Source organism: Astatotilapia calliptera, chromosome 9, assembly GCF_900246225.1.
Source record: "Astatotilapia calliptera chromosome 9, fAstCal1.2, whole genome shotgun sequence".
In the NCBI taxonomy this organism is placed as follows: domain Eukaryota; kingdom Metazoa; phylum Chordata; class Actinopteri; order Cichliformes; family Cichlidae; genus Astatotilapia; species Astatotilapia calliptera.
The window spans coordinates 17,500,288-17,522,978 of NC_039310.1; the positions used below are offsets into that span (position 1 = coordinate 17,500,288).

Consider the following 22,691-nt stretch of genomic DNA (forward strand, 5'->3'; position numbering starts at 1 on the left):
TGGTTAAAATGTAAATGAACTAACAAAAAGCAGGGAGTTGAAAATCATTTAAAGTCTGTATTTCACTGGAAACTGTAAAAATAACATTGAAACAGAGACATTTAAATATTTTTGAATTTGATGCCAACAAAATGATTTATAAAAGTTTCAACATGAACAGTTTTCCATCACCTGACAGCATATATTGCTTCAAATGTTGCACACGTCATCCAGCATCACTGGGGGCTAAGCTACTAAGTTACCCAACCCATGTGCCTAATGCACCCTAATACCAACGTGAATGTTGATGTCCATGACTTCCAAAAAGAATTTAAGGTTTTGATTGGGCAAACCCAATGACAGCTTTCAACATCACTCAATTTATTGATGTTTATTTGTGTTTTATGGGTGACGGGGGGGTTGCATGTGTGGATGTAGTGACAAACTGTGCTCACCAATGACGGCTAAGAGGCCAAAGATCTCAGCCATTTAGATTTGGTTGCCAGTCTTGGATTGTCTAAATTATGAATATTTTTTTGCACTGCACATGATTTCAATCCCCAACTTGAAGCTTTATTCTTACCTGTATGGACAAAAGTATTGGGCCAAACCTCTTAATCTTTAAATTTAGGTGTTTTCAGTCTAGCTGGATAAAATCAAACACCTCACCATGCAGATTTGTTGTATTTGTTTCTTGAGCTTTTTCCTCCAACGCCCCTTTCATCCATTCTGGAGGTGCAGAGATTTTGAACCAAGAAGTAATTTTTCCAGAAATGTCTGTGGTATTATTGCAAAGTGCAAGTGTTTAGAAGCCACAGGAACTCAGACTACAGAAAGTTACAGAGCGTGGTTGCTGACTCCTGAGGTGCGTAAAAGTTGCCAACGCTCTGCTGACTCAATAACTGCCCTAAAAACCTCCTCTGGCTTTAACATCAGCACCAAAGCTGTGTGCTGGGAGCTTCATGGCATGGGCAGCTCGTGTAAGTGTCCCGGTACTTTTGTCCATGTAACGGTGTCTGTCCAATTAACCCTAGTCAGCTGTGAGGTGTTATTTTTAGCAAGTCCACAACTTTAACAGTCTAATGTTGCCCTTGTCTCATCTTTGTTGGAGTGTTATGCTGGAAACAATTTAGAAACAACCTTATATTTGTCCAAAAAAAACCCCAATATTTCTCTGTTCTAAGATATAGTATGTTGATTTTTTTAATTAATTTGAAATAAATCAAACATAGTTCATATAATTACATTTGATACAGCATCCAAAGTATTTTGGAAAACCTAGTTTGTAGACGTTTAGTGATTTACTAGCTGTGGCACAAAGAGATTCAGGAAATTTCCATTTTGCTACTTTAGTTTAATGCCCCCAAACACCTCTGTAGGACACATCTGACTATATCTCCATATTTATTATTTGACGGCTATACTGTGGCTGCTAGCTTTTATTGTAAAAACTCACTATAAGCTTATAACATACAGTGCGGTGTTAGATGATAAAGAACAATACCAAGAACAACACAAGTATTCTACTTTTACTTCATATTTGACAACTTAAATTAGAAGTTAAGTTTGCATAACGTATACTCACATGAGGAGTGTGAATACTTATCTCCCTGTGTTACAGTGAGTTCCACAGTTTTCTCATTTTATGAGGAGGTTGAGTTAAAGGTTTCACCAAGAGAAAGTACATTAGAGGTGGTTCTTGTTTCTTGAAGTGAGCAGAAGAAGTCGGGGGGGGGGTGAGTGTAAAACCACATTGCTCCTCTTGACCCTTAAACAGACCTCCGTCCTTGACTGACCCTGCTTTTAAACGCCGGGAGGCAGGAACACATCCTTGAGTGCTTTCCATTCAGAATAAGAGAAGGAAACTAAGGGTGAGCTGGGAAGCAATGGAGCAAAATGGAAAAGAGCACATCTGTGTTTGTAGTTTTTGGGGAGGGTAGGCATGGGAAAAGGTGGAAAGGTACAGTACGGGAGTGTCTCGGGGGGAAGAGTTCAAATAGCGTACATCCTCGGGCCCTTTTGAATCAGAAAGTACCCACAGAGAAACTTCACGGCAGGAGCGAGGACAGCTTAAGTCATACTGATGCACGAACCGTTCATTTATTTGTCCAGCCACTGTTTAGTAATTTTATCGAACTCACAGTGCCGTCATCCTTGTAACAGACATTATTTTAACAGACATAACAGAAAGTCTTTGAGCAAGCTCGAGAGCTCTCTTTTTTTCACACCAGTGAAAGATTCCCAGCGGTCTTAGACAGTTATGAAAATTTCCTAACCGCTTGTTCCAAATGTTAGCCTTGGGAAGGCTGGGTCGACTCCATAATTACTCCACTGATCATCATCACCTCTGTGTACTCTAAGTGCCTGGGAAAACCCTTGTGTGTGAATTTAATGCTCCACTGGCAGATAACTGCACAAAACGTATTCCTTCAAGTAAATATGGCAGAAGTTAACTTCCCGAGGCGCCCCTTACGTTTACATTCGACGTCTGCACTTTATTGGCTGTAATAATGGCGATGACACAGGAGACAAATGTATGAATATATGTGTGTATGTATGCATTCGAGCCGGCCTGTGTTAGTGCGCAGTATCTGGAATGGGCTTGGTTATTTTTGGTCACCGGAGGAGAGGAGCCGTGACGGCGTGTGGTCTCAGAACAGAGGGTCCAGTCTTCTTCTTGGAATGGGGGGGAGAGTGGAGTGGAGTGGGGATGAGGAACAGTTTACTGTGGATGTCCTGTTACCCTGCAGGCAGTTTATGACTTACTGTTAAAGTGAATGTGAAAAGCAGTCGCTGTCTAATCCACCTCTAACAAACTTTCTGGTCCTAAATCTGCTGAGATTTTGTTTACTTATTGATCTGTGTGTTTCTATGTTACACCCTAAACAAGTGCTTTGCTTTTCTGTTATGCTGCAGTGTTTTACTGAAGAGCAGCTAAGATTAAAAATCATAGTCATAGAAAAATTAGAGGCAAAGATCCTGAAAGTCTGTAGACTGGTTGTTAGTAAGAGTGTTATGTAGTTGTGGGAGTAGCAGAGATTCTCTCATTTGTATAATTATGTGTTATTATAGTGATTATGTTGTGCTGCTTTGGAGTAAATGTTCTTCCTTACCTTTCCTTCTTTTTATCTTGCAGTCTAAACGAACGGGCCCATCTGCTGACAAGAGTCTTTAGGAAAACACCTTCAAGTGTAGGACGCTCAAACTCTGTGCAGCAGACTGTGTCACGTGAGTGCTCTTTCCAATAAGAGATGCTATCATGTAAACCAAGTCTTGCTTTAATGCTCCAGTCACAGTAAGGCGAACGGTGGCTGGAGGCCAAAGCTATTGCGACTGTGCGCAACTGATTTGTGATCTTGTTGACTTTTGAAATGGTTCAAAGACAAAACAACCAGCTGCTGTCTTCAAAGCAACTTCAGTGCGTCAAAATGGTGATAAAACACCAGTAAGACAGAGTCGGTCTGCTATCAGTTTACTGTTGATTGGGATCAAGGTGGCAATTATGTGCAACCTGTTTGCGATAATCCAGCAATTAACTGTGATAAAGAGCAAAAATTGCAAATCTGTTGCAAATCCTTGGCAAGGAAGGCTTTGTAACGGCTTAACGATTAAGTACTCACAAGATTAAGTACCAGCAAGAACCTCATAGATATAAAGCAGAAATTCCTCCAAAAATAGTGACAGAGTTGCTGCAGGATGCCTAAGTAACATAACCCCTCAGCTACTTTTATATGCATTTATATAGGCAAATAACCAGAAAACAAACAGCTAAGTTCCCTGTTGCAAACGAGTTGTGCTTATCAGTGCAAACAGCGATTGATTGCAACGTGTTGGCAACCTGTGTCTGTTTATTAATTAGATGGCAAATTAGATCGTGGTCAGTCTGAGTTGGTCTGCAATTGTTTGAAGACAGGTTTCCCGTACGATCACTGCAGCTCAGCAGTTAGAGCAGGTCATTCACTAATTCAAAGGTTGGATGTTTGGTCCTGTTGCTCCTGTTTGCATGCCAAAGATACTGAACCGAGTTGCTCTCTAATGTATGTGTTGGAGTTTGAATAGAAGATCACAGTGCTTGTGTAAATGGCTGAATGAATGTTGTATAAAGCACTGTGAGTGCTCCAGCAGAGTAGAAAAGTGCTATGTAACATACGTATTTGCACTGCAATCAAAAGTGGTAGCCCAGAGGTTGAGGGTGATGCATGCTCAGCCTCTGGGCTACCAGTTTATCACCAGCACTACTTGAGGTTGTTTTTAAATGCAAAAAAAAATCACAGGAAAAAAATCTCAATTTTTCCTAGTTGCAAGGAGTTTATGTGACTGAGCCATAAGACTGATAGAAGCCAACAGTCTCACTGTGTCATCTCTGTGTTCCCAGTTTTGTTGTCACTCAGCACACAGGCTTAACAAGTAAGACTTCTCCTCCTCTGTCTCTCTGCAGATGGCTATGCCTTCTCTCAGGAGGAGCATGGTGTGGTGTCTCAATCCCAGGTAGTGCGCTCTTATGACACCACCCGCCAGCGCCCCAGCCTCTAGCCCCATCCCGGATCAAAGCTTTGGCTCACTGAAGCAAGAATTTGTCAAGGTGACAGCGGAGATAGACTTAAGTGACACCCTCACGCCGGGTGACCGACCCCTGCTGTGGCCTTACTGGACAGTGACCTGACCCCTTGCCAGGGACGGAAGTCATGGTCAGGCATGGAGGCCGTCGCTGGCGCTTGGAGGACTGACTCGGGAGAAGGGACCAGGCCGGATATATGGACTAACCATTGTTATAACTCACAAAGGCTGCACAGGCATGAGCAATCATATCCATGCACAGACGTGACAAGTCAAACTCAGAGACTGCTACTCATATCTGTATATCCCTCAGACTGAGTTTGCTTTATGCCTACGTGTGTGCGCGCAAGCGTGTGTGTGTGTGCGCGTCCCAGTGCGTCTCTGTCTGCCTGTGCATGTGTGTCTGCACGCATTGGCGCTCCCGTGTTCGTGTGCATGCGTGTGTCGATCCATGTGCGTTCGCATCCACCGTTCCCTCTCATTTCCCGTCTGTCATCACGCGCCGATGTGGAAGGGGACGTCAAAATAGTCGCACTCGCTCGCTCGCTCACACGCATACAGGCGCGAAGAATTCCTTAAAATTAGAGGGTGGGAAGCATATACCGAGGACCCGCCAGAGCCCTGCACCCCCAGCTACAGGCCCCCTCTCTCTCTCTCTCTCTCGTAACATCTCAGCATCGAGCCTCACTGCCAAACACCATAGAGATGCCACTGAGGCAGAACGCTCACCAAACCGGACCACAACCCTGCCACAGCCCCTCCTACCCCACTGAGACCTCTTGCTTTAGCTCTCCCTTCATTCCTTCCTTATCTCTCCATCTCATAGCCGCTTTGCAGCCTCCGTGTCCCTCTCCTCCTTTTCGCAAGTTTAAAGAAATCCATTTTGTTTTATTTTCTGACCTCTCCCGTGACTCCAGACGTCGCCCGTCTACCACCGTCAGCTGACGTGGAAGCAGCATGACTGGCATTAGCGCTTTCTCTTTTATTTCTGTTGCATTTCCACTCTTTACTGGACTGTTTCTTTCTCTCTGTCTCTCTCTCTTTTTTAAATTAAAGCAAACATCAATGTGTATTTGTTTCTATTTTTTTTCTCTTTTCATTAATGCCCGTTTCTTTTGTACTCATATGTGAAAACATGTCTTAGCGGGAGTATTTTACTTGAAGTTGCCCTAAAAGGCACCCAACCAGAAGGGATTTGATTGAGACGCTCGCATGGATCATGTGTTGTTGTTTTTTGTTTTTTTTTTCTAGCTTTGGGGTTTGTCTGAATGTAGAGTCCATTGTCTGTGAGCTCTGTGTTGAGGACACTCTGGTTCAGGAATGCAAAACTGAAAGGGGATGGGCGAGAGGGGTTGTCCTAATCATTAAATCTAATCAATCCATGGCCTGACTAAATGTCTTTGTGTTTTGGCTGCGCGCTGTGTGCTCTTGCAATCAAAGCGAGGGGTTTTTGAGTCCAACTGTAGCTCCCGGGAAGCTGGAGGAGTCTTGGTTTACATTTCACACAGAGGATGGAAAGGAAAAGAAAATATAGAAAATGTCAATGCGAACATTAAAAGCTTAGCATTTTATAAATTGGCCAAATCAAACCTCTCCCACGCTCCTTCTTTAATCCCAAGGGAGTGACTGTAGACAGACCATTAGCCGATTAATTCACCACCACCACCCTCCCCAACTGGAGATCCCTTTCCCACCCACCTTCCTGGATGTGGCCCAGCCCGAAAAACTACAGCTGCTACAGTATGGAGAATCCATCGGGGTGCTGCTTTATGCTTTTCAACTCTTCCCCAGTGACTCTCCAACGGGACGATATGCTTTCCACATTACTGTAGCTGAGTTTCTGGAGGAGCTTGCCAAAACTGCACTTTCACATCATCATATTCTTAAACTGTCCATTGTTGTGGTTTATTATTTCTCCTGTGTGTGTGCGTGTGTGTGTGTGTGTCGGATGACGTCCTCTGTGGGAGGTAGACCAGTCTGTGAATGTGTTTCTAGTAGTTTAAGTGCGTGAGTGTTTTAAGGAGATTAAAACAACCCAGTCAACCAGTCATATTTGTTTTTGTTAACCAGGGCTTTGTTTCCAAATGTGCGTCTGTGCTTTGAGTATCACTCACCTTCCTGGTTATTAGAAAACTCACAGCAAGCCTATTTTCAGTTTTAAAATATGTTTATTTTTTCAGTTTCATATGAAAAAGTGTCTCTCCTGCATTAAATCACTGTATTTCAGGTGGAGCAAATGCATTCGATCTAAAATAATTCCACAATTTCACACACTCTCTTACTATTATTCCCCCCCCCCACACGTCACATAAGTTCCCCAATGAATCTTACAGACATTGTGCTTGGAGTACAGATGAGGTGCGCAAGCAAACCAGTTTCGGTACTAAAGGACATGTCGGGCTGCACGCTCGGTGGAGCAGCACATTCCTCGACCTGCACGTTCCTCGGTTACAGTGGCACAGCTTTACACCGCTACACAGAGCGGCAGAAAATTCAGCAACTTTCGCTTATTTTTACAGATTAACAACCAAAGCGGCCACTTCCTTGCCCTTCCTAAGTGGAAAATAATGACTCAGAGCTGCCCCAGAGCTGCCCGTGCTAATGCACTGAACTGTGGTGGTGTGAAGTACACACACACACCTCGCGGGAGAGAAGTGAAGGGGGCAGCTGGCATTTTTGGGGGGGGTTGCTATATAATTAACTGTAATGCTCAGAGAACTTCCTCTCACTTCTCTGTCGCACACTCACACGTCCAAGGAACATTAACGGCCTGCCTTGTGAATAGATCTAATTTTGGGGGGATTTCTGAATGTGTTTCTGGGGGTTTTGTATTTCTTTGTTTCTTTTTTTTTTGCTTTCTGGGTGGCAGGCGGGGGGGTTGGATAGTAGGGTGGAGCGTCACAGTCTGTGTCCTGTGCTCACTTCATTAGATTTTAAATGGCCTACAGGGAGATCGCGACTGCCTTTCACATCACACCACCTGCATTTCCCATTACACACAGTTACACTCACAGTTACTCACAAGGCCACCGCATCCCTCCACACTTCACACTCTCTCGGACTCGCACACGAACAGTACAAATATCTATCCACATGCTTTCTTTCCTTGTACTTTCAGCGCAAACAAAAATATACTGTATTATATAAACCACTCACAATCATTCACAAGCACAGATGTGCACATGGCATAAACACAGCATGTGGTCATATATTGTTTTTGCTTGAATGTCCATTTTTCATACAGTCCGCTGCTATAAATCATCCAGTCATCGCTCATTCCTGTACATATAAGCTTGCAAATCTTTTTCTCACATACATCCATGCAAACACAAACACATGCAGCCTTTACTTGATCTCCGGGCTGCAGTGAACTGTGCATTATTACTCATCAGGGCTGCACAACCCTCCGAGATGCAGTTTTGTCTTTGCATCCAGTGAGAGGATATTTATGCATCTGCCTTACGCATCGCAGGCTGAGCCTAGCTCGTTCCACCTTTCATACAAAACAGACACAAACCACACACAGTTACAGGGCAGGTCCAGCTACCAGGAACAGCTTTATGAGTCCTTCATGTGAGTCTGACTCCTTGCCTTCTTTTTTTTTTTTTTTTTTTAACCCCCCCCCACTCTGGCAGTGTGCCCAAAGGTCTGTCTGCTGCAGCCCTCACAGGTTAAACTTGACAAGTTAATCTTTGAAAATAAAGTGGTAGAGTGGTCTGCTGGTTGGGCCCTCGTCACACTGTCACTGGAGGGTGTTTCTGATCACTGGTGACACTGGAGCCAGCAGTGGGAGGAGGGCAGGGTGACTGGAGGGGTCTGTAGCCCCCTTGAGTGGGGTCCAAGTAGGCTGCGGTAGAGGACATGGGGTGGGCATAGCCGATGTACTGCGGATGCAGGAACTGTCCCTGGTGAGGCATGATTTGGGTGGCCTGCTGACAGTTGAGTACAGAGAAGTTGGTGGGCATGTTGACAAAGACGCTGGCATCAGGGGGCAGGCAGCAGGAGGCCTGAGCCCGCATGACTGGAGGAGGGGCAGTGCGGGGGACAGCGGCTGGAGCGGACGAGCTGGATGAGGTGGCTGTGCTGGACTGGCGGGATGAGGAACCCCTGGAGGTGCTCGCCATCATAGGGATGGTTTCCAGGAGGCGCCCACCACCGCCGGCCCCACCTCCTGTCGTGCCTCCAGAGGACAGTTCCTGCTTGGGTCGGAGACACCGGCAGCAGCACACAGCGACCACAGAGCCCACCACGATGAAAGCCACGAACACTGAGCCCACGATGAGGAATGGCACGTAGATGGGAACTACAGAGAGAAAAGAAGAAGAGACATTGCCATTAAACTGACATTAATCCAATTCGTTTTTATTTCTACAGCACCAATTTGTCACTTTATATTGTAAGGTAGACCCTACAATAATACATACAAAGAAAAACCCAACAATCATATGACCCCCTATGAGCAAGCACTTTGGCAACGGTGGGAAGGAAAAACTCCCTTTTAACAGGAAGAAAACTCCGGCAGAACCAGGCTCAGGGAGGGGCGGCCATCGGAGCAGATGTAAAACAGCTGTAAAACATGCGATTAGTGAAAAAAACTATTGCCTGTTAAGCTGTGCTGCCTTGCATGCTCACATGTCTTGCTTATCTGCACAGGGGCTCCTTGATGTGAGTGGTGATTGAATGAGACAGTGAAACAAAGGACTGGAGCAGAAAAATAGAAGGTACACTGGATTTGAGTCCCCAGGGAGTCCCAGAGTCTCATTAGCAGTTATTAACTTTGTTTTGATCTGTTTTAATCCTGCACACCCCACTGTGTCCCCGGCCTCTTCAACCCCACAGACCTGTGTGCATTTGTACTGGTGACATTCTTAAGCCTCGCTGCCAGCCAACATTTGTGACCCTTTTCTCGCTCTCTCATTTTTTTTCCTCTTACCCCTATTTTTTTTTTTTTTTTTTTACTAATCCTCTGAAAATAAGTTACTCAAGTTGAAGTACAGTACTTGGCATCTGCTTAAAGAAAGGTATTAAAGTGGACTGATTTAATGTAGCTGAATGGGAGGTTATTCAGCTCTTTAAATCAGAGGAATAAACCAGCTCCTTCTCACTGACCTTTTCTTTGTTTCTGCTTAACGCAGCAAATCATACTCTCAACAACTACGTATTTGTGTAACTCTCACAGTTCCACCAATCAGACTATAAATTGCTGGGTCAAATAGGAGATGTCTGTGTGAGCAGGTAGAAGCTTTGGCACGTTATTATGCGAGAAGAACTCAGTGTCAGTCTGTAAATTTTGTGAAGTGAGCAGGAAAAGCTCCAAAAACAAGCCTAAAGCGCGATCAACAGTAGGAACAGTTTTTCCTGACTCTTCGTTTTCGGTAAAGCATTGAAGGCTGAAACAGGGCGACATTCAAGATGAGGTCACCGCCGATGAGGTGTTTCCCTCAGTCGCTCATTCCCATGCTCACTACCACAAACACCTTTCAAAGCACAATAACGACCATGTTACATTACAAGTGATTAGTTGTGTTTTATTGTTCCCACTGGGTGTAGTTATTTTCCACTTTGAATGTGTCCGTGTATTACGAGGTGTAACTGTATGCCGGAGAGAGAGAGAAAGAGAGGGAGAGAGGTGGCAAACTGGCTCTAGTTTCCTTTTGTCTGTGAGCTCTTTGAAATGCATCCATGGGACTTTGATTTTTTTTTTCCAAAATGCTCATCAAACGTGGCAAGGTATTAAAAGGATTACTGCATGGAAGCTGTTAAGAGCAGGAGATCACTCATGGGCAGAGGCAGCAAGGTCTTGGTAACAAGAGCAGAGGCAGAGGCACGCCGACATGAAACAAACCAGGACCTTGACCCATTTCCTTTCGACAAGAAGTGGTGTTAACTTAAGAGGCTTCTGCACCACACAGCTGCACACCTCACAGTAAACAGGTTGTAAAAGGAACATTTACAGTATAAGTTACAAGAGCAGAAATGTACCAGGGAGCCTCTCTGTGCCATCTTTCCTGTACTTATATGGCCTCCACCTCAACATCTCTACCTCCACTCCCTTTTTATGCAATGCTAATGAGGAGTAGTCATTTCAAGGACTTTCTCCTTGTGTTGCTTTACCCCTGACTTCACTGCTATTAGAGCTACTTTCCCAAACACTGTATGGTAAATCATTAATGGAGTGAATAAAGGTCCTAAAAAGTTAATGCACAGTAGTAAATAAGCTCTTTACTGTACACAGCAATCAAAAAATCAGCTACCATATGAGCCTCACTTTTTGTATATTTCATTATTACATCGCTGGTAATGGATCAGTTTGAATCTTGTGGTTGTTGTAGCTGCTGAAACTGAATCTGTAGAGTCAGGGAGTTTAGGCCTTTGGGTCCTATCATAGGGGTTGTTAGCCCCTGAAGGGGGTCACAAGATAAATCTGGAAGGTCAAGAGATGATTAATGGAGTGGAAAAGAAGAAACAAGACTGAGAGCATGTTTCCATGCCGGTCAGTCGGTACAGAGGCACAGCTGTGCTTTGAGCATTGAGCTAAAGGCTGATTTCGTGATGCTGACATGGCCACAAGGTGATTTTTATCAGGTATAGAGTTAACTAATGTTACTTTAGCTTCTTAGAATACCAGTTAACACAAAGTGCAGCAGAGGCTGTGTGTGATTGGCTTTGCAGATATCCAAAGCAACAGATAAAGTGAAGTGCAGCTTTAACCTCCTAGGACATGGAGATCACATCACATTTTGTGTTGTCTTGACCAAAGTACTAAATTTCGGGCCTGATATCCACTTACGAGGCCATTATACTGCCACTGTTCGATTAAAATTTTAAACAAATATCCTCATATGTGCATCTCATTTTTGTCAGAAACAAAAATCAGGTAAAAAAAAAATCTGGCAATTCTTTGTTTTTACATTCATCAGGTCCCAATCAGCCCAAATATCAAAGAGAAATTAAAAATGCATGTCATGGAAGAGTTCGGGTCTTAGGCGGTTAAATAAAAAAGCTAAGAATTCACCAGTTACTAACTAACATTTGATAGAGGATCCACAGAGCCTCCTTACTGGTTGTAATATTTACAAGTATTTCCTGCTGAAACACTTTTAATTTTAAGCCACTTCATGTGGACACTGAGCACTAAACCCCACCTAGTACTCACATAAATTTGAAAAAAAAAACTAACTTTATTCTTTACTTCTTTCTTTTGAGGCATTTTTTTGTGCACATGGCAGTTGTCCCCCATCCTCCTATTGTTCCCTGTCATTCGTCCACACCTGTTGCTGTAGTCGAGCTGTGGCAGCCCCCTCTGCTAAGCTCTTGTTTTGGGCAGATTCTTCGTGGCTGGCTGGCTGATTGGACCCCTCCTTCAGCCTATCCCATGGGCTTTCTCCTGTTCCCAAATACCATATGTTCCTTCATGTTCAGCACATTAATAATTTCCTTTGTGTTATTCCCCCAACACTGCACTATGTGTATCTCTTTGAGATGATGAATAGGCTGCATGCACATGAAAAATGTGTAAAATGCACAAAGTGAACTGGGCTGTGGATGAATAAAAACACTTCTTCTTTTTGTAAGAAAAAAAGGTTTTCCTTTAAGTAATTTTGGCTGGAGGCCTATGAATGAAATGTATATGTTGCTTCCTGTAGTGATAAGCTGTGACAGTATTAGCAAATGACAGATTGTAGCTGGAGAGGGCAGGGTATCCTCTGAGGAAACATGTATTGCACTTTTCTCTCATGTCTAGTATGTTTCTTTCGTGATATGGTGCACTTTCAAGAGACTTTACAGTAGATTAACTTATGGGAATGTAAGCAGTGATGAATGAGGGGCCAGAGGGGGAGAGGTCTGTCACCCAATCCACGGTAAAAGTTGGAAAATGTGGGTCATACTTTGCCTCTGGTTTTGGCATTGATGCCTCTTATATGTGAGCTTCTAGTTTGAAGCATGACCTGAGTGTGAGGGCCTCAAAGCCCACAGATACCACAGAGACATGGAGTGGTTAGATTACAGTAGCAGCTTGGCCAACAGAAAGAGACTCCACGAGCCTGCTGAGAGGAAATAACGCAAATTGCGTGTGTTTTTTCTTCTTTTTAATGAACAGAGCTGTCAGCACCCTTCGTGAGCTACACTGTCCAAGATCCGGTCAAGTCCAAACTTGATCCCCGTGGGGACGGCGTGATCTGAGCCCGGCCCCTCTCTTGCACTGTTAAAGAACAAACACGGCTATTTATAAAGTGCAGCAGCACGGCACAGTTTGCCATTTGTGAGGGCAGTTAACCAGTTTTTTGGAGGAGTCTGCTGTGTCCGTGCAGCTGTCGCTTGCCAGCCAGCAGATGCAGCTTTTAACAGGGAGATACTGTGAGTCTGCTGGGTTTATGAGAGGAAACCAAAGCTCCCAGCAGGTCATATTAAATGATATTTACAATATCAAATTCAAGGCATCCTGTACATAAGCAGTGGGGTGTGTATGAGGTTGGCTTATGGGATACAGTATGGTAAGATTTATATGGAATGAATAAAATCAAAAAGGTTTTACTGAGACTGTAAATTCTGAAGTGAACAAAGACTGCACTCTCCCCACTGAAGCAACAGGTCAGGCAGTTTTAGTGCACCGACGTTATCTCAGTGTCTCTCTCATATGAATCACACGTAATCACACGTAAGTCTACAGAACACAGGGGATTTAACTATGAAACTTCCTATACAAGAGTTTAACTTAAAGAACCCCCCCAAACATTTAGTTTTTATTCTGTTTGCGCTTTGCTCTTCACATGTTTAAGCGCTCTTCTTTCAATACTACTCATAATATTAGCGGAATTAGTTATGGGCTTGTACCTGCACCGGAGTCCTTGTTCTCCTTGTTGTTTGTCCCGGGCTCCGGTGACTGTCGGTCGTTATCGCAGCTCCCCTGATCAAGCCGCGCATCCGTGCTGGAGCAGCAGTAGCGCAGCTCGCATTTCCCGCAGCAGATTATCGCGTCCACTCCGTCTATCTTCTCCGGGCACTGAAAGCCCTCTTTCCAGACACCCTGGGAGTCCCGCCAGCCGTGGCAAAACTCCCCGCTCGCTTTCACGTCAATAATGACCAACAGCAGAGTCACAATCGCGGTGACAGACATCGGGAAACCTCCTCCCCACATTCTCGGCCAGGTGGCCCGCGGCCGCACGCTGGCGCACTGGAAGAGACTGAGAGGCTTTTACTCCCCGCGTCTAAGCTGGTGAGGGGGGTGATACGCTGGGTCGGTCCGATGAAGGGAGCAGAGGGGATGCAATGCAGGAGCCACAAACCACTTAGAGGCTGTCATTTGTTAGAGAAATCGCGTGCGTAATTCTCCAAAAGTGACTCCGGTTATTCAGGAGATGCACAAAAAACAAATGGATACTACTACTAAAAAAAAGTCAGAAAATATATGAATTTATAAGTTTGACTGATATTCCAGTTGCAAACCCTCGGAGGTCTGGTAAATCCAGTGTAGAAAAACTAATGGATTTCCTTTGGCACTGCAGCGAGGCTGAACTCTTCAAATGACTTTCCTCGGGGATCCAGAGAAACTAACACTTGTAGCCTGATCCATGGGCGCGCAGCTGCTGTCACCCTCGAGTCCTCTCACAGCCAGCTCCGTGCGTAAAGATAACGTTTCAAACTTTTGTGGCTTGGCCTGCATTGTTGAGTGTCAGAAGTCAGTCAACCAAATCTGTGTCAGTCTTGAACTGAAGCCCACAGAATCTAACCCACCCTGTGTCAGAGTGAGAGGGGCGTGTAAAAAGTCAGATGCAAATCCACACCTCACTGTAACAACCAGAGTAGATATACAGGGAATACCAACAAACTACATACCACTGGTCAAAATGCTGCAATTTAGTTGATATTTTTAAAAAAGTAAAATAAGAAGATATATCACCCGACCGTCTTTTCTGGCAACAGTCGTCCAGATTGGATCTTAAATTTTTAACTTGAGGTCAAAGGGATTTTTCTCAGTGAAAAAAAACCTGCAGTTTGGCTTAAAATACATTATTCATATGTTACACCGATTTCCAGGTATACAGATAGACTATTTGAATTTGTTGTTATTATTATTATACTATAAACTACTATTAAAATGCTACTACCTTGAAGGAAAGACACCATGTGTCCAGTTAAATATTGTTGTTGGTTTGTCGCAATTGTCAGGCTATCCTACAGCGTTAATTTTTTGAGTGAACTTACCCCACAGTGCAACCTAAACCAGTTCAGTCTGAGCCTTGTGCGATATAAAAATAAATAAATAAACCCTATCAGTTCCTCTCTGGTTAAGAGCAGATGAAACATTTGACAGTTGGACACGTCTGCGCCAACACCAGCAGACATTTAAATAGTGACATTGCCATCTAGTGGTGATTCCAGATATTAATGCAAAGTTTTTATTTTTTGTATGGCGGTTATTTGGGAAAGTTAGCAACAACTAGTGAAAGTTTCCATAAGTTTTTTTTTTTTTTTTTCCTGAAGGTTAATTTAAATAACATTTGAAGAGCGGGGATGTTCTCATAAGGCCGAGACAAATAGCCTTAGACAAGATTTTTCAAGAACCTCACCTTCATTCAGAAAACATCTCTAAGATTTTTATTTCTATTTAATTTTGAATCAGTTTTTTAAAATTCAGTTTACTATCATTGTATTTTTATTGCGATATGAACGTATTTATCAAAGGCAAATTTTTTGATCAGACTGACAAAGAAATTAAAATCACATCAATATTTTTGATTGAATTGTAACTGTTTTAAAAGTGCACGATATAATTTCACATGTATATTTTTAGCCTAGTTTTTAATTTTTTATTTTACCAGCATGTCTGGAACATTCAAAGAAAATTGTTGTGGTCTTCTTTAAAGCTTATTTCTGGGATTGCATCGGGGATCTGCTCCGAACCATGATGTTCACAAACGACATTGTAATCTGTAGTGTGAGTGGGGAGCAGAGGTAGTGAAGGTGGATGAGTTTAAATACTTACGATCAGCCATCCAAAGCAACAGAGAGAACACACGAGAGGTGAAGAAGAGAGTGCAAACAGGGTAAATGGGTGGAAATTAGTCTCAGGGATTTACGATGTAAAAGCAATTTTATCACTCAAAATAAAAACCTCAGATATAAACTAACCAGTAATAAAAATAAAGTATCTCACATTGACCCTAAATCACCGACAGGGGGCATTTTTTGCCGCCTAATGAAAAGGATTCGCCACCTTTCCCAGCAGCACTTCATTTCCCGTGATGCTCCACTGTTTGAAGCGGTATCCGTGGAAACGGCACAGGAAGTGGCGCGCAACTGTTGAAAAATGTCTCACAAACTGAAGAGGTGGTTTTGATGCTATTATTTGTCACCAGCCTTTAAAACGGCGTCTAAAGACAGCTTGGTGGGCGTTTCTCTTTATTAACCGGAGCTCCACGTTGTAAAAAGTATGTTTTTTCAGTTTTAACTTGCCTTTTAGCCTAAGATAGCTCAGCCGTACATCCTAGTTTAGTGAAAGTTACAGAAGCTTCGCCATGGGAATGAGAGTTAACAGCTAGCTTGTTGTTACATACTAAACACTTTTGGTAAATGAAACGTGTGCAGCCTTAACGAAGTCTCCTTGTCGTATTGTTTGTGAGCAGATGTCGTTTGTGAGAGTGGGGCGTCCACAGCAGCACGCCAAAGGAAAAAGGCCTGTTCGCCCCAAGAAGGCAGCAGCTCAAAGAAGAGAGTGGGTGGTGAGTATTGACAGCTGAACAAATACTAGAGACATATGAAGGCCAGTCACAACTAAGCAGGCAGTCTTGTACTTGTACATATTTCTGTGCAATTAGAAGACAGTCTACTCTTGCTTGCTGTGAATCTTCTCTACCATAATCTGAAATAGAAAGGTATGAGGAGAGATTATTTGTTTTCTAGAGGTTACTCAGATCATCAAGGAATCTAATTTCTTGCTAAACTAAAGAAACATGTTCATGGTGTAAAAAAACAAACATTCAAGCTAACCTTTTATAAGTTCCTTTATTTAGCCTGTCTAACTTCTCAGCGTTTTGGTTTCAGAGCACTGTCAACGACCTCTCTGTGCACAAGCTGACACCTGCGGAGCTGGTAAGGTGCAAGAACATTTGCACTTTTTATTTTTTAAGTGTTATTTACTGTACCTTGGTCTCAAGATTGTCTGATTGTTCTTCTGGTTCAGAGTCATCGGCATGAGCTCCACAAGTCTCACAACAAAGCAGCAGCTCAGTGGGAGCTGAAAGAGAAAGCCCTGAAACGACGTCTCAGGCACGCAGGGAGCCCTGCACCCCTGGACCAGGCCAGTCTCAGCATCATCAGGGAGGTAAGTACAGTGCTGTGAGAATATATATATTTGCTCTGTTCCTGATTTTTCAGTTTCAGCATTGCACGTGTATCTGTATCTTTTTAGTGGCTCTTACAGTGTTGAGTTAAACTCAGTTGTGTGGCGTTGCTGCAGGTTTTCTCTGATCAGCTGCTGCTGCAGGATGTGTTGGCCCGTTCTGACAAAGCCCTGGCTGTGGTCAAAGACCTGTTTGGAGATGCTCCACGCAGGCACACCGGTATCTGGCAACTTGTTTTGTGTGCAGATAAACAGATGCAGTGACTAGATAGAATAACTTCTTGTCCATTGCTTTATGTCATTGAGATACCCGATTGTTGAACATTGGGTGTTTGTCCCAGTATTTTCATTTTGAAGAGCTACAAATTCTCTCTGATGGTTGCATAAGTATTGCTTTATGTCTAAATGTTTTTCCTCAGGACACCCCAGAGTGACTGTGGCTCCAAACTGTGACTCTGACTCAGAACTGCCTGTTCTTCAAAGACCAGATCGTCCAACTCATCTGTCTCTCCTCAGCCAGTCAATGATGGATCAAGAGGTGTGTGTGTGTGTTATTGAGACTGTCATTAGTAGCTTCATAATACAGCATGTGCAATGTATAATCTAAAGAACAACAACTATGCTTATTAGTTTATTTTATTTCTTTTAATGATCTAAACCCTATATTTAACAGAAAACACTCCAGAGGTAACATATCCAATGCTTACACTGATTAAAAAAAGTGTATTTTTAAATACTATACACCGTTTTGAGTTTTTATTTGCATTTTACACAATTACAATGATTTATTTCAGGCTCTTAATGAACTGGAAGCTTCAGAGGACGACCACAGAGACGATGCCCGTCCTTCAACCAGTTCAGAGTATCATGTAATCCGAAGGTGCTAATCCCTGCTAACTGTTATACACTACAACAGTGACAGAGATGCTGCTGTCACTATTAGATTGCTCATAACGCTTTTTTGCAGGGTCAATGTACAAAAAATGAAGGCGCAGCCTCGGGCTAGAGTGTCACAGCAACACAAAGGTCATCATCACAGCTGTCACCGTGGAGACAAGGATAATAGTCCCGTGACACCCTGTACATCAGACAGGGCACCAGCTCAGAGAGGTAAGATAAACAGATAATCAGAAGGTCTTAGTGCCATTAGAAGTGTGTTATATTTATTTTAAGTAGTGATCAAGAAATCATTTATTACAATCTGGCATTAGACGTGAAAATAAACACTTATCTAATGTCATTTCAGCTCTCAATGCCACCGTGGCTGTTCAGCGTGTTCGGTCCAGACAGAGTCAGTCGGAGGACGCCAGAGAGGAAACATCAGTCCTGGTTTCTCAGGTTCTTAATTCTGAACCGCCTCAGAGCAAGTCAGGTAATATCTGCAAGGGATGGATTTTCTCCAAAATGAAATACTCTGTTTGGAGATGAGATCATGTCTGTTGTTCTTCTTTTATATGCTGAACAGACTGGATCGGTAATCACACCAGCAGAGGCAGGAAGTGTGTTTCCCAGGGTTCAGAGCTGGACGGCTCCTCTGTTGCCTCTCTCAGCGGGGATCAGTCCAGTCTGGGCCTGCTGCAGGCCATGTTGGGTCAGGTGGAGTCGGATTTGGACGCACTGAGCCCTGATACAGCACCAACATCTGCACAGAGTCCCAAAAAGCACAGAACACAAAGCCTTACTGGATTTTCTGTGGCCTTGGTCTCTACACTGGGACGTTTGGTGCACCTCCTTAAAAAGGTACTGCCAGATATCAAAAAAGGTTTTGTCACACAAGCTTGTGGAGATTATTATTCAAACTAAAGATAATCCATGCAGGCTTTACTCACATAAACAAAAAATAAGATCGTGGTACCATTATCACTGCATCTTTTAGTTTATAGGATACATTCATTTCTTATTAAATGTTGGTTTTATTTAAAAAGTCATGTCATCGATGGGGATGCAAGGAGACACGAATTCCTAGTTTGAAATCTTTAGATAGCAGCAAAACCACATTTTAGAAATGCTTGATCTGTAAAATGTTTGTTACTATTACTGATTTAGCATCACTAATGCTGAAAGTCTCATGTAAATATGCTGAAGCACAGTTCTTATCTTTTTCAGGGGTCTTCACATTAGGGCTGCTCAATTAATCGAATTTTAATCACGATTACGATCTGGGCTTTCAACGATCATTAAAAATGACTGAGCCGATTATTAGCCCCTCCCTCATTTATCCGCGACACCTTAAAGGCCGTCTGTGAAAATATTGTCGGGCATAAACCGGTCCGTGGCGCAAAAAAGGGTGGAGACCGCTGATTAAGAGGACCTGAGGGAAGCTCGGAAAGCTAAGCAGAAGTTATTTGGAGAGGAGAGTGACTGCCGTTGGTTGAAAAGAGAGTTTAAAAAAAAAAAAAACAAACTTCAGTGGTGTTGCACACTATTTTATATTATTTTTTAAAAGTTATTGTTAACCCTTTAAAGCCGGTCAGAGCAGTACGCTCCGTTTTGCGTAACTATTTTTAAATCCCTGTAGAACCTGAACCGTGTAAGCTAGCGCAATAATTTGTTTTGCATATGAAACCGGAGGAGTTGTACTTACATCTGATGCCATCAGCTTGTCCTCGGTCACGGTTTCGTTCCACATATAGCTTTGCAAAAACTGCATAAAAAGCGCTTGCAGGAACAAAAACATAATATTCCAGAAACACGCTTTGCCGTTACTATCAGCTGTTCGTAACACTTCCCACAGTAAAATGATGCACATGCTGTTTTCTTTGCAAATTTGCATCATAGGATTGTTTTTTGTTTTTCCTGCAGTATATAAAAATTGCTGTATCTCCAAAATAAAACTATGAAGACACTCAAAATAAATTTCCTGTGGTGGGAAACTATTTTTTTGCAACTTTATTGTATTTAAAGTTTTGAGGGATAAACCTCTTAAATTTCTCCAAGTAGAAATATATGTAAACAAAACAAAAACGATTTTCAATTTTTTTTGTAGTTTATTGCACTTTTTTGCAATTTATGTAATTACTATGGACTTAATGCATACATATTATTAAAATATGGGCTATAGCAGTTGTATTGATGTATAGCAACTTGAAATGCTCCCACAAATGGCACTACAGCATGTAAAAAAAACAAACAATATAAGCTCTGGTGGACTTGGTTCTATGGTAGGTCTTAAAGGGTTAAATAAATATCGTCAAATAATCGTGATCTCAATTTCAGTGAAAATAATCGTGATTATCATTTTTGCCATAATCGAGCAGCCCTACTTCACATTAATAAATAGAATTAGTTTTTAAATTGTAGGGCAGGTTTGCTTTGATGCAAATATTTGCAGTCTGCTATATGTGTTTAAATCACTGTCTGCCTGTAATGTGTTAGAGGGAAGATGAAGCTCAGGAGGCGGCACAGGAGAGGAGAAAACTGGAGGAGGAGCTGAAAGCGCAGCAGAGGCTCATTGATGCTCTCACTGCTGAAACCATGACTCTGAGAGAGGAGGCTACAACCCTGCAGGTGGGACTGGGCTTAGGTTATTGTTACTCCATCTATGCTGATAAATCATGAGTTGGTGACGATGTGCCTCTCAGGCAGGGTTACAGCAGCGGACAGCAGAGCTGGAGCGGAAGTTGGACACAGTGGTGTTGGCGATGGGAGGGCTCGGACTGCTGAGTGAACACAGTGGCCAAACCCCACACTCTGAGGTTAAAGTTGCAGGTTTGTGCAGTCTGTCTGTGTATATTCTGTCCAGAGGAATTTGGTAAATGGTGAAAATGGTTTATATTTTGGTGAACTGTTGGTATACAGGCTGTCAGTCTGCGACGGGTGCTGAGCGAGTACCTGTTTCTTCTGCCGTCCTCCTCTCACCACCTCAACAGCGGGACCACTTTCAGCATGTTCCTGGTAACTTTCTCACTTCCAAAATTATTATCTGATTTCAAATATTCAGCACAGAAATGATTCACCTTGAGGCAGCTAATTTTTGTTTCTCGTTCTTCCACAGCAACTTGTCCTGCGCCACCGCACCAGCAGCTTCCTGCTGCGGATCTCCTGCTCTCCTATGGGGACCTCCGCGCTCACAGCTCAGACTCTAGTCTCAGCAGTCTGTCCCTAGTTCAGCTTCCCTCTGCTTCCTCGCTATCGCTGACCTCTGACCCTCTTCGCTCACAGAGGTCTCCGGGCACAGTGCTAGCTGAGATTGCTCAGCTGAGCAAAGAGACCGATCTTATCAGGGCTCAACTCAGCCAGGCAAAGGGCCTCGGGTCAGGGGTCAGAGAATCGCTCGACAGTGGCAATGAGAGAAGAGGGTCGAGCTGCAGCAGCACCGGGAGAGTAACACCTCAGAGCGCTGCAGAGAGCAGGATGTCCGGGTCCAGCTGTAAAGAGAGGCGGAGCCAGCATGTGTGGACTCCTGAAGAACAACAGCTGACTCAACAGGTGAGATTTAAGGGGTTGTTTGAAGCTCTCTGAGAGCAGCTCACCTTTTAGAGGTGGAGTAGTGGCTCCCCTGACTCCGCCTAACTTTCTGACCCTCCCTTCATAGCGTGATGGGACAGGTGCGTCGAGGAATGAACTGCGCAGAGCCTTTAGGTGGCCTCCTCATTCAGATTTAGTAATGATTCACATGCGGTGTGTGTCTCGTTCTTTGTTGTTTTTTTGTTTTTTTTGCTTAGGCAACATCACCCAACACTTTCAGTGAAAACAGCGTGGAGCAACGCCTCCTGGAGCTGAACAGGCAGAGCGCTGCAGCCCGAGGTCGGCTGCTGGAAATAATCGAGCAACAGAAGCAAAGTGTTTCAGCCAGAGTCTCTCCCTCTATCTCCCCGATCCCAGCTTCTGCCTTCAGCCCGAATCCAGAATCCAGTGGGTAAAAGCAACATGTCGCTGTCTGTTTGGAGCACACATGACAGTTTAAAATCATTACGCCTCATCTTTTGCAGCGAAACGCCTGGAGGCATCAGAGCTGCTGCCCGAGCGAGAGCTCCGGTCACACAGTGGTGGCGGTGAGGGTGAGAGGAGGTGAGTATCAGATCGGCTCAGGGAGGGATGTTATGACAAATAACAGCAAGGTTCTTTTTACCATTTCTTTTCCAGCACCTTAAACAGACACAAAGTGATGATGTCAGGAAGAAGAACTGACTGAAGATCACATGATGTAGATGATTAATTATCTTTGCTGCAGGTTTGCTGGCTCTGATGCATCTTCTCACAGTTTTGAAAGAGAAACCAGGGATGGCAAAACACAGGTATACACACACACACACACACACACACACACACACACACACACAATGTGCATTATTTACATGTCGTTGCTTGGATTTGAAAAAAAGACTTTCTTTGTCAATAGATGGACAAGGAGAGAGCTCGAGAAGGCTGGTTTGCATTGTCTGCTCACGTGAGGTGACAAGAAGGACAACCCAGCATACCTGAAGATGTTTATTACGCAGAATGTTCTTACTATTTTTATCTGTTTTATTAATGATTGAATTAAAATGTTTTTACTTTTATACATTGTTTTTTTTTTTGTCTTCACTGTGACAAGTTTCTTTCTCCATTTGACGGACGTGACCCACATTTCCAATTTATTAGAATGAACTTCTGTTTGCCATTTCTTTGGGTTTTCCTCCTCAGTGTTACATCTGAGTACTCAGAAAACCCTACAGCTGAGTAATGTGTGAGCAGATGCAATTAATTTTTAATCTGTCTTCATTCAGTCTTACTTACTTGACTGTTTTTCCTTGCTGAGCAGTCTCGCTTTAATATGGAAGTTTGATTTGTGGTGGAGCTGTAATCTGCAAATACAGTCTGTATCTCCATC

General features: G+C 43.4%; 3 protein-coding genes across 13 annotated transcripts in view; 2 read left to right on the plus strand and 1 right to left on the minus strand.

The window, feature by feature from the left end:
* Positions 1 to 5,926, plus strand: part of atp8a2 (ATPase phospholipid transporting 8A2) — a 49,102-nt gene extending 43,176 nt beyond the window's left edge. For 9 of the 10 annotated variants that reach the window (XM_026179565.1, XM_026179564.1, XM_026179566.1 and 6 more), the window contains 2 exons: positions 3,116 to 3,207; positions 4,418 to 5,926. In XM_026179565.1, coding sequence (XP_026035350.1) covers positions 3,116 to 3,207; positions 4,418 to 4,512 — 187 coding nt within the window. In that variant the 3' untranslated portion in view covers positions 4,513 to 5,926. Of the gene's footprint in view, positions 1 to 3,115; positions 3,208 to 4,417 lie in introns of those variants that run through there. The other variant, XM_026179570.1, reaches the window with a different exon arrangement.
* A 758-nt stretch (positions 5,927 to 6,684) lies between these two features.
* On the minus strand, positions 6,685 to 14,784 carry shisa2b (shisa family member 2b). Its single transcript, XM_026179574.1, has 3 exons — positions 14,743 to 14,784; positions 13,372 to 14,272; positions 6,685 to 8,839 (listed from the first exon to the last, which is right to left on the minus strand). Exons 2-3 carry the CDS (start codon positions 13,673 to 13,675, stop codon positions 8,271 to 8,273), a joined length of 873 nt encoding a protein of 290 aa, XP_026035359.1. The 5' UTR covers positions 13,676 to 14,272; positions 14,743 to 14,784; the 3' UTR covers positions 6,685 to 8,270.
* A 996-nt stretch (positions 14,785 to 15,780) lies between these two features.
* On the plus strand, positions 15,781 to 22,382 carry spice1 (spindle and centriole associated protein 1). Of its 2 annotated transcripts, XM_026180831.1 has the most exons (18): positions 15,781 to 15,968; positions 16,164 to 16,259; positions 16,582 to 16,629; positions 16,721 to 16,861; positions 16,997 to 17,099; positions 17,299 to 17,417; positions 17,674 to 17,759; positions 17,847 to 17,989; positions 18,126 to 18,251; positions 18,345 to 18,619; positions 20,255 to 20,386; positions 20,461 to 20,587; positions 20,678 to 20,773; positions 20,874 to 21,307; positions 21,544 to 21,733; positions 21,811 to 21,889; positions 22,053 to 22,116; positions 22,221 to 22,382. In XM_026180831.1, exons 2-18 carry the CDS (start codon positions 16,164 to 16,166, stop codon positions 22,275 to 22,277), a joined length of 2,316 nt encoding a protein of 771 aa, XP_026036616.1. In that variant the 5' UTR covers positions 15,781 to 15,968; the 3' UTR covers positions 22,278 to 22,382. The 2 variants fall into 2 exon arrangements, with proteins under 2 accessions (XP_026036616.1, XP_026036617.1); XM_026180832.1 differs by lacking the exons at positions 22,053 to 22,116; positions 22,221 to 22,382 and adding an exon at positions 21,965 to 22,046.
* The last annotated feature ends 309 nt before the right edge of the window (positions 22,383 to 22,691 follow it).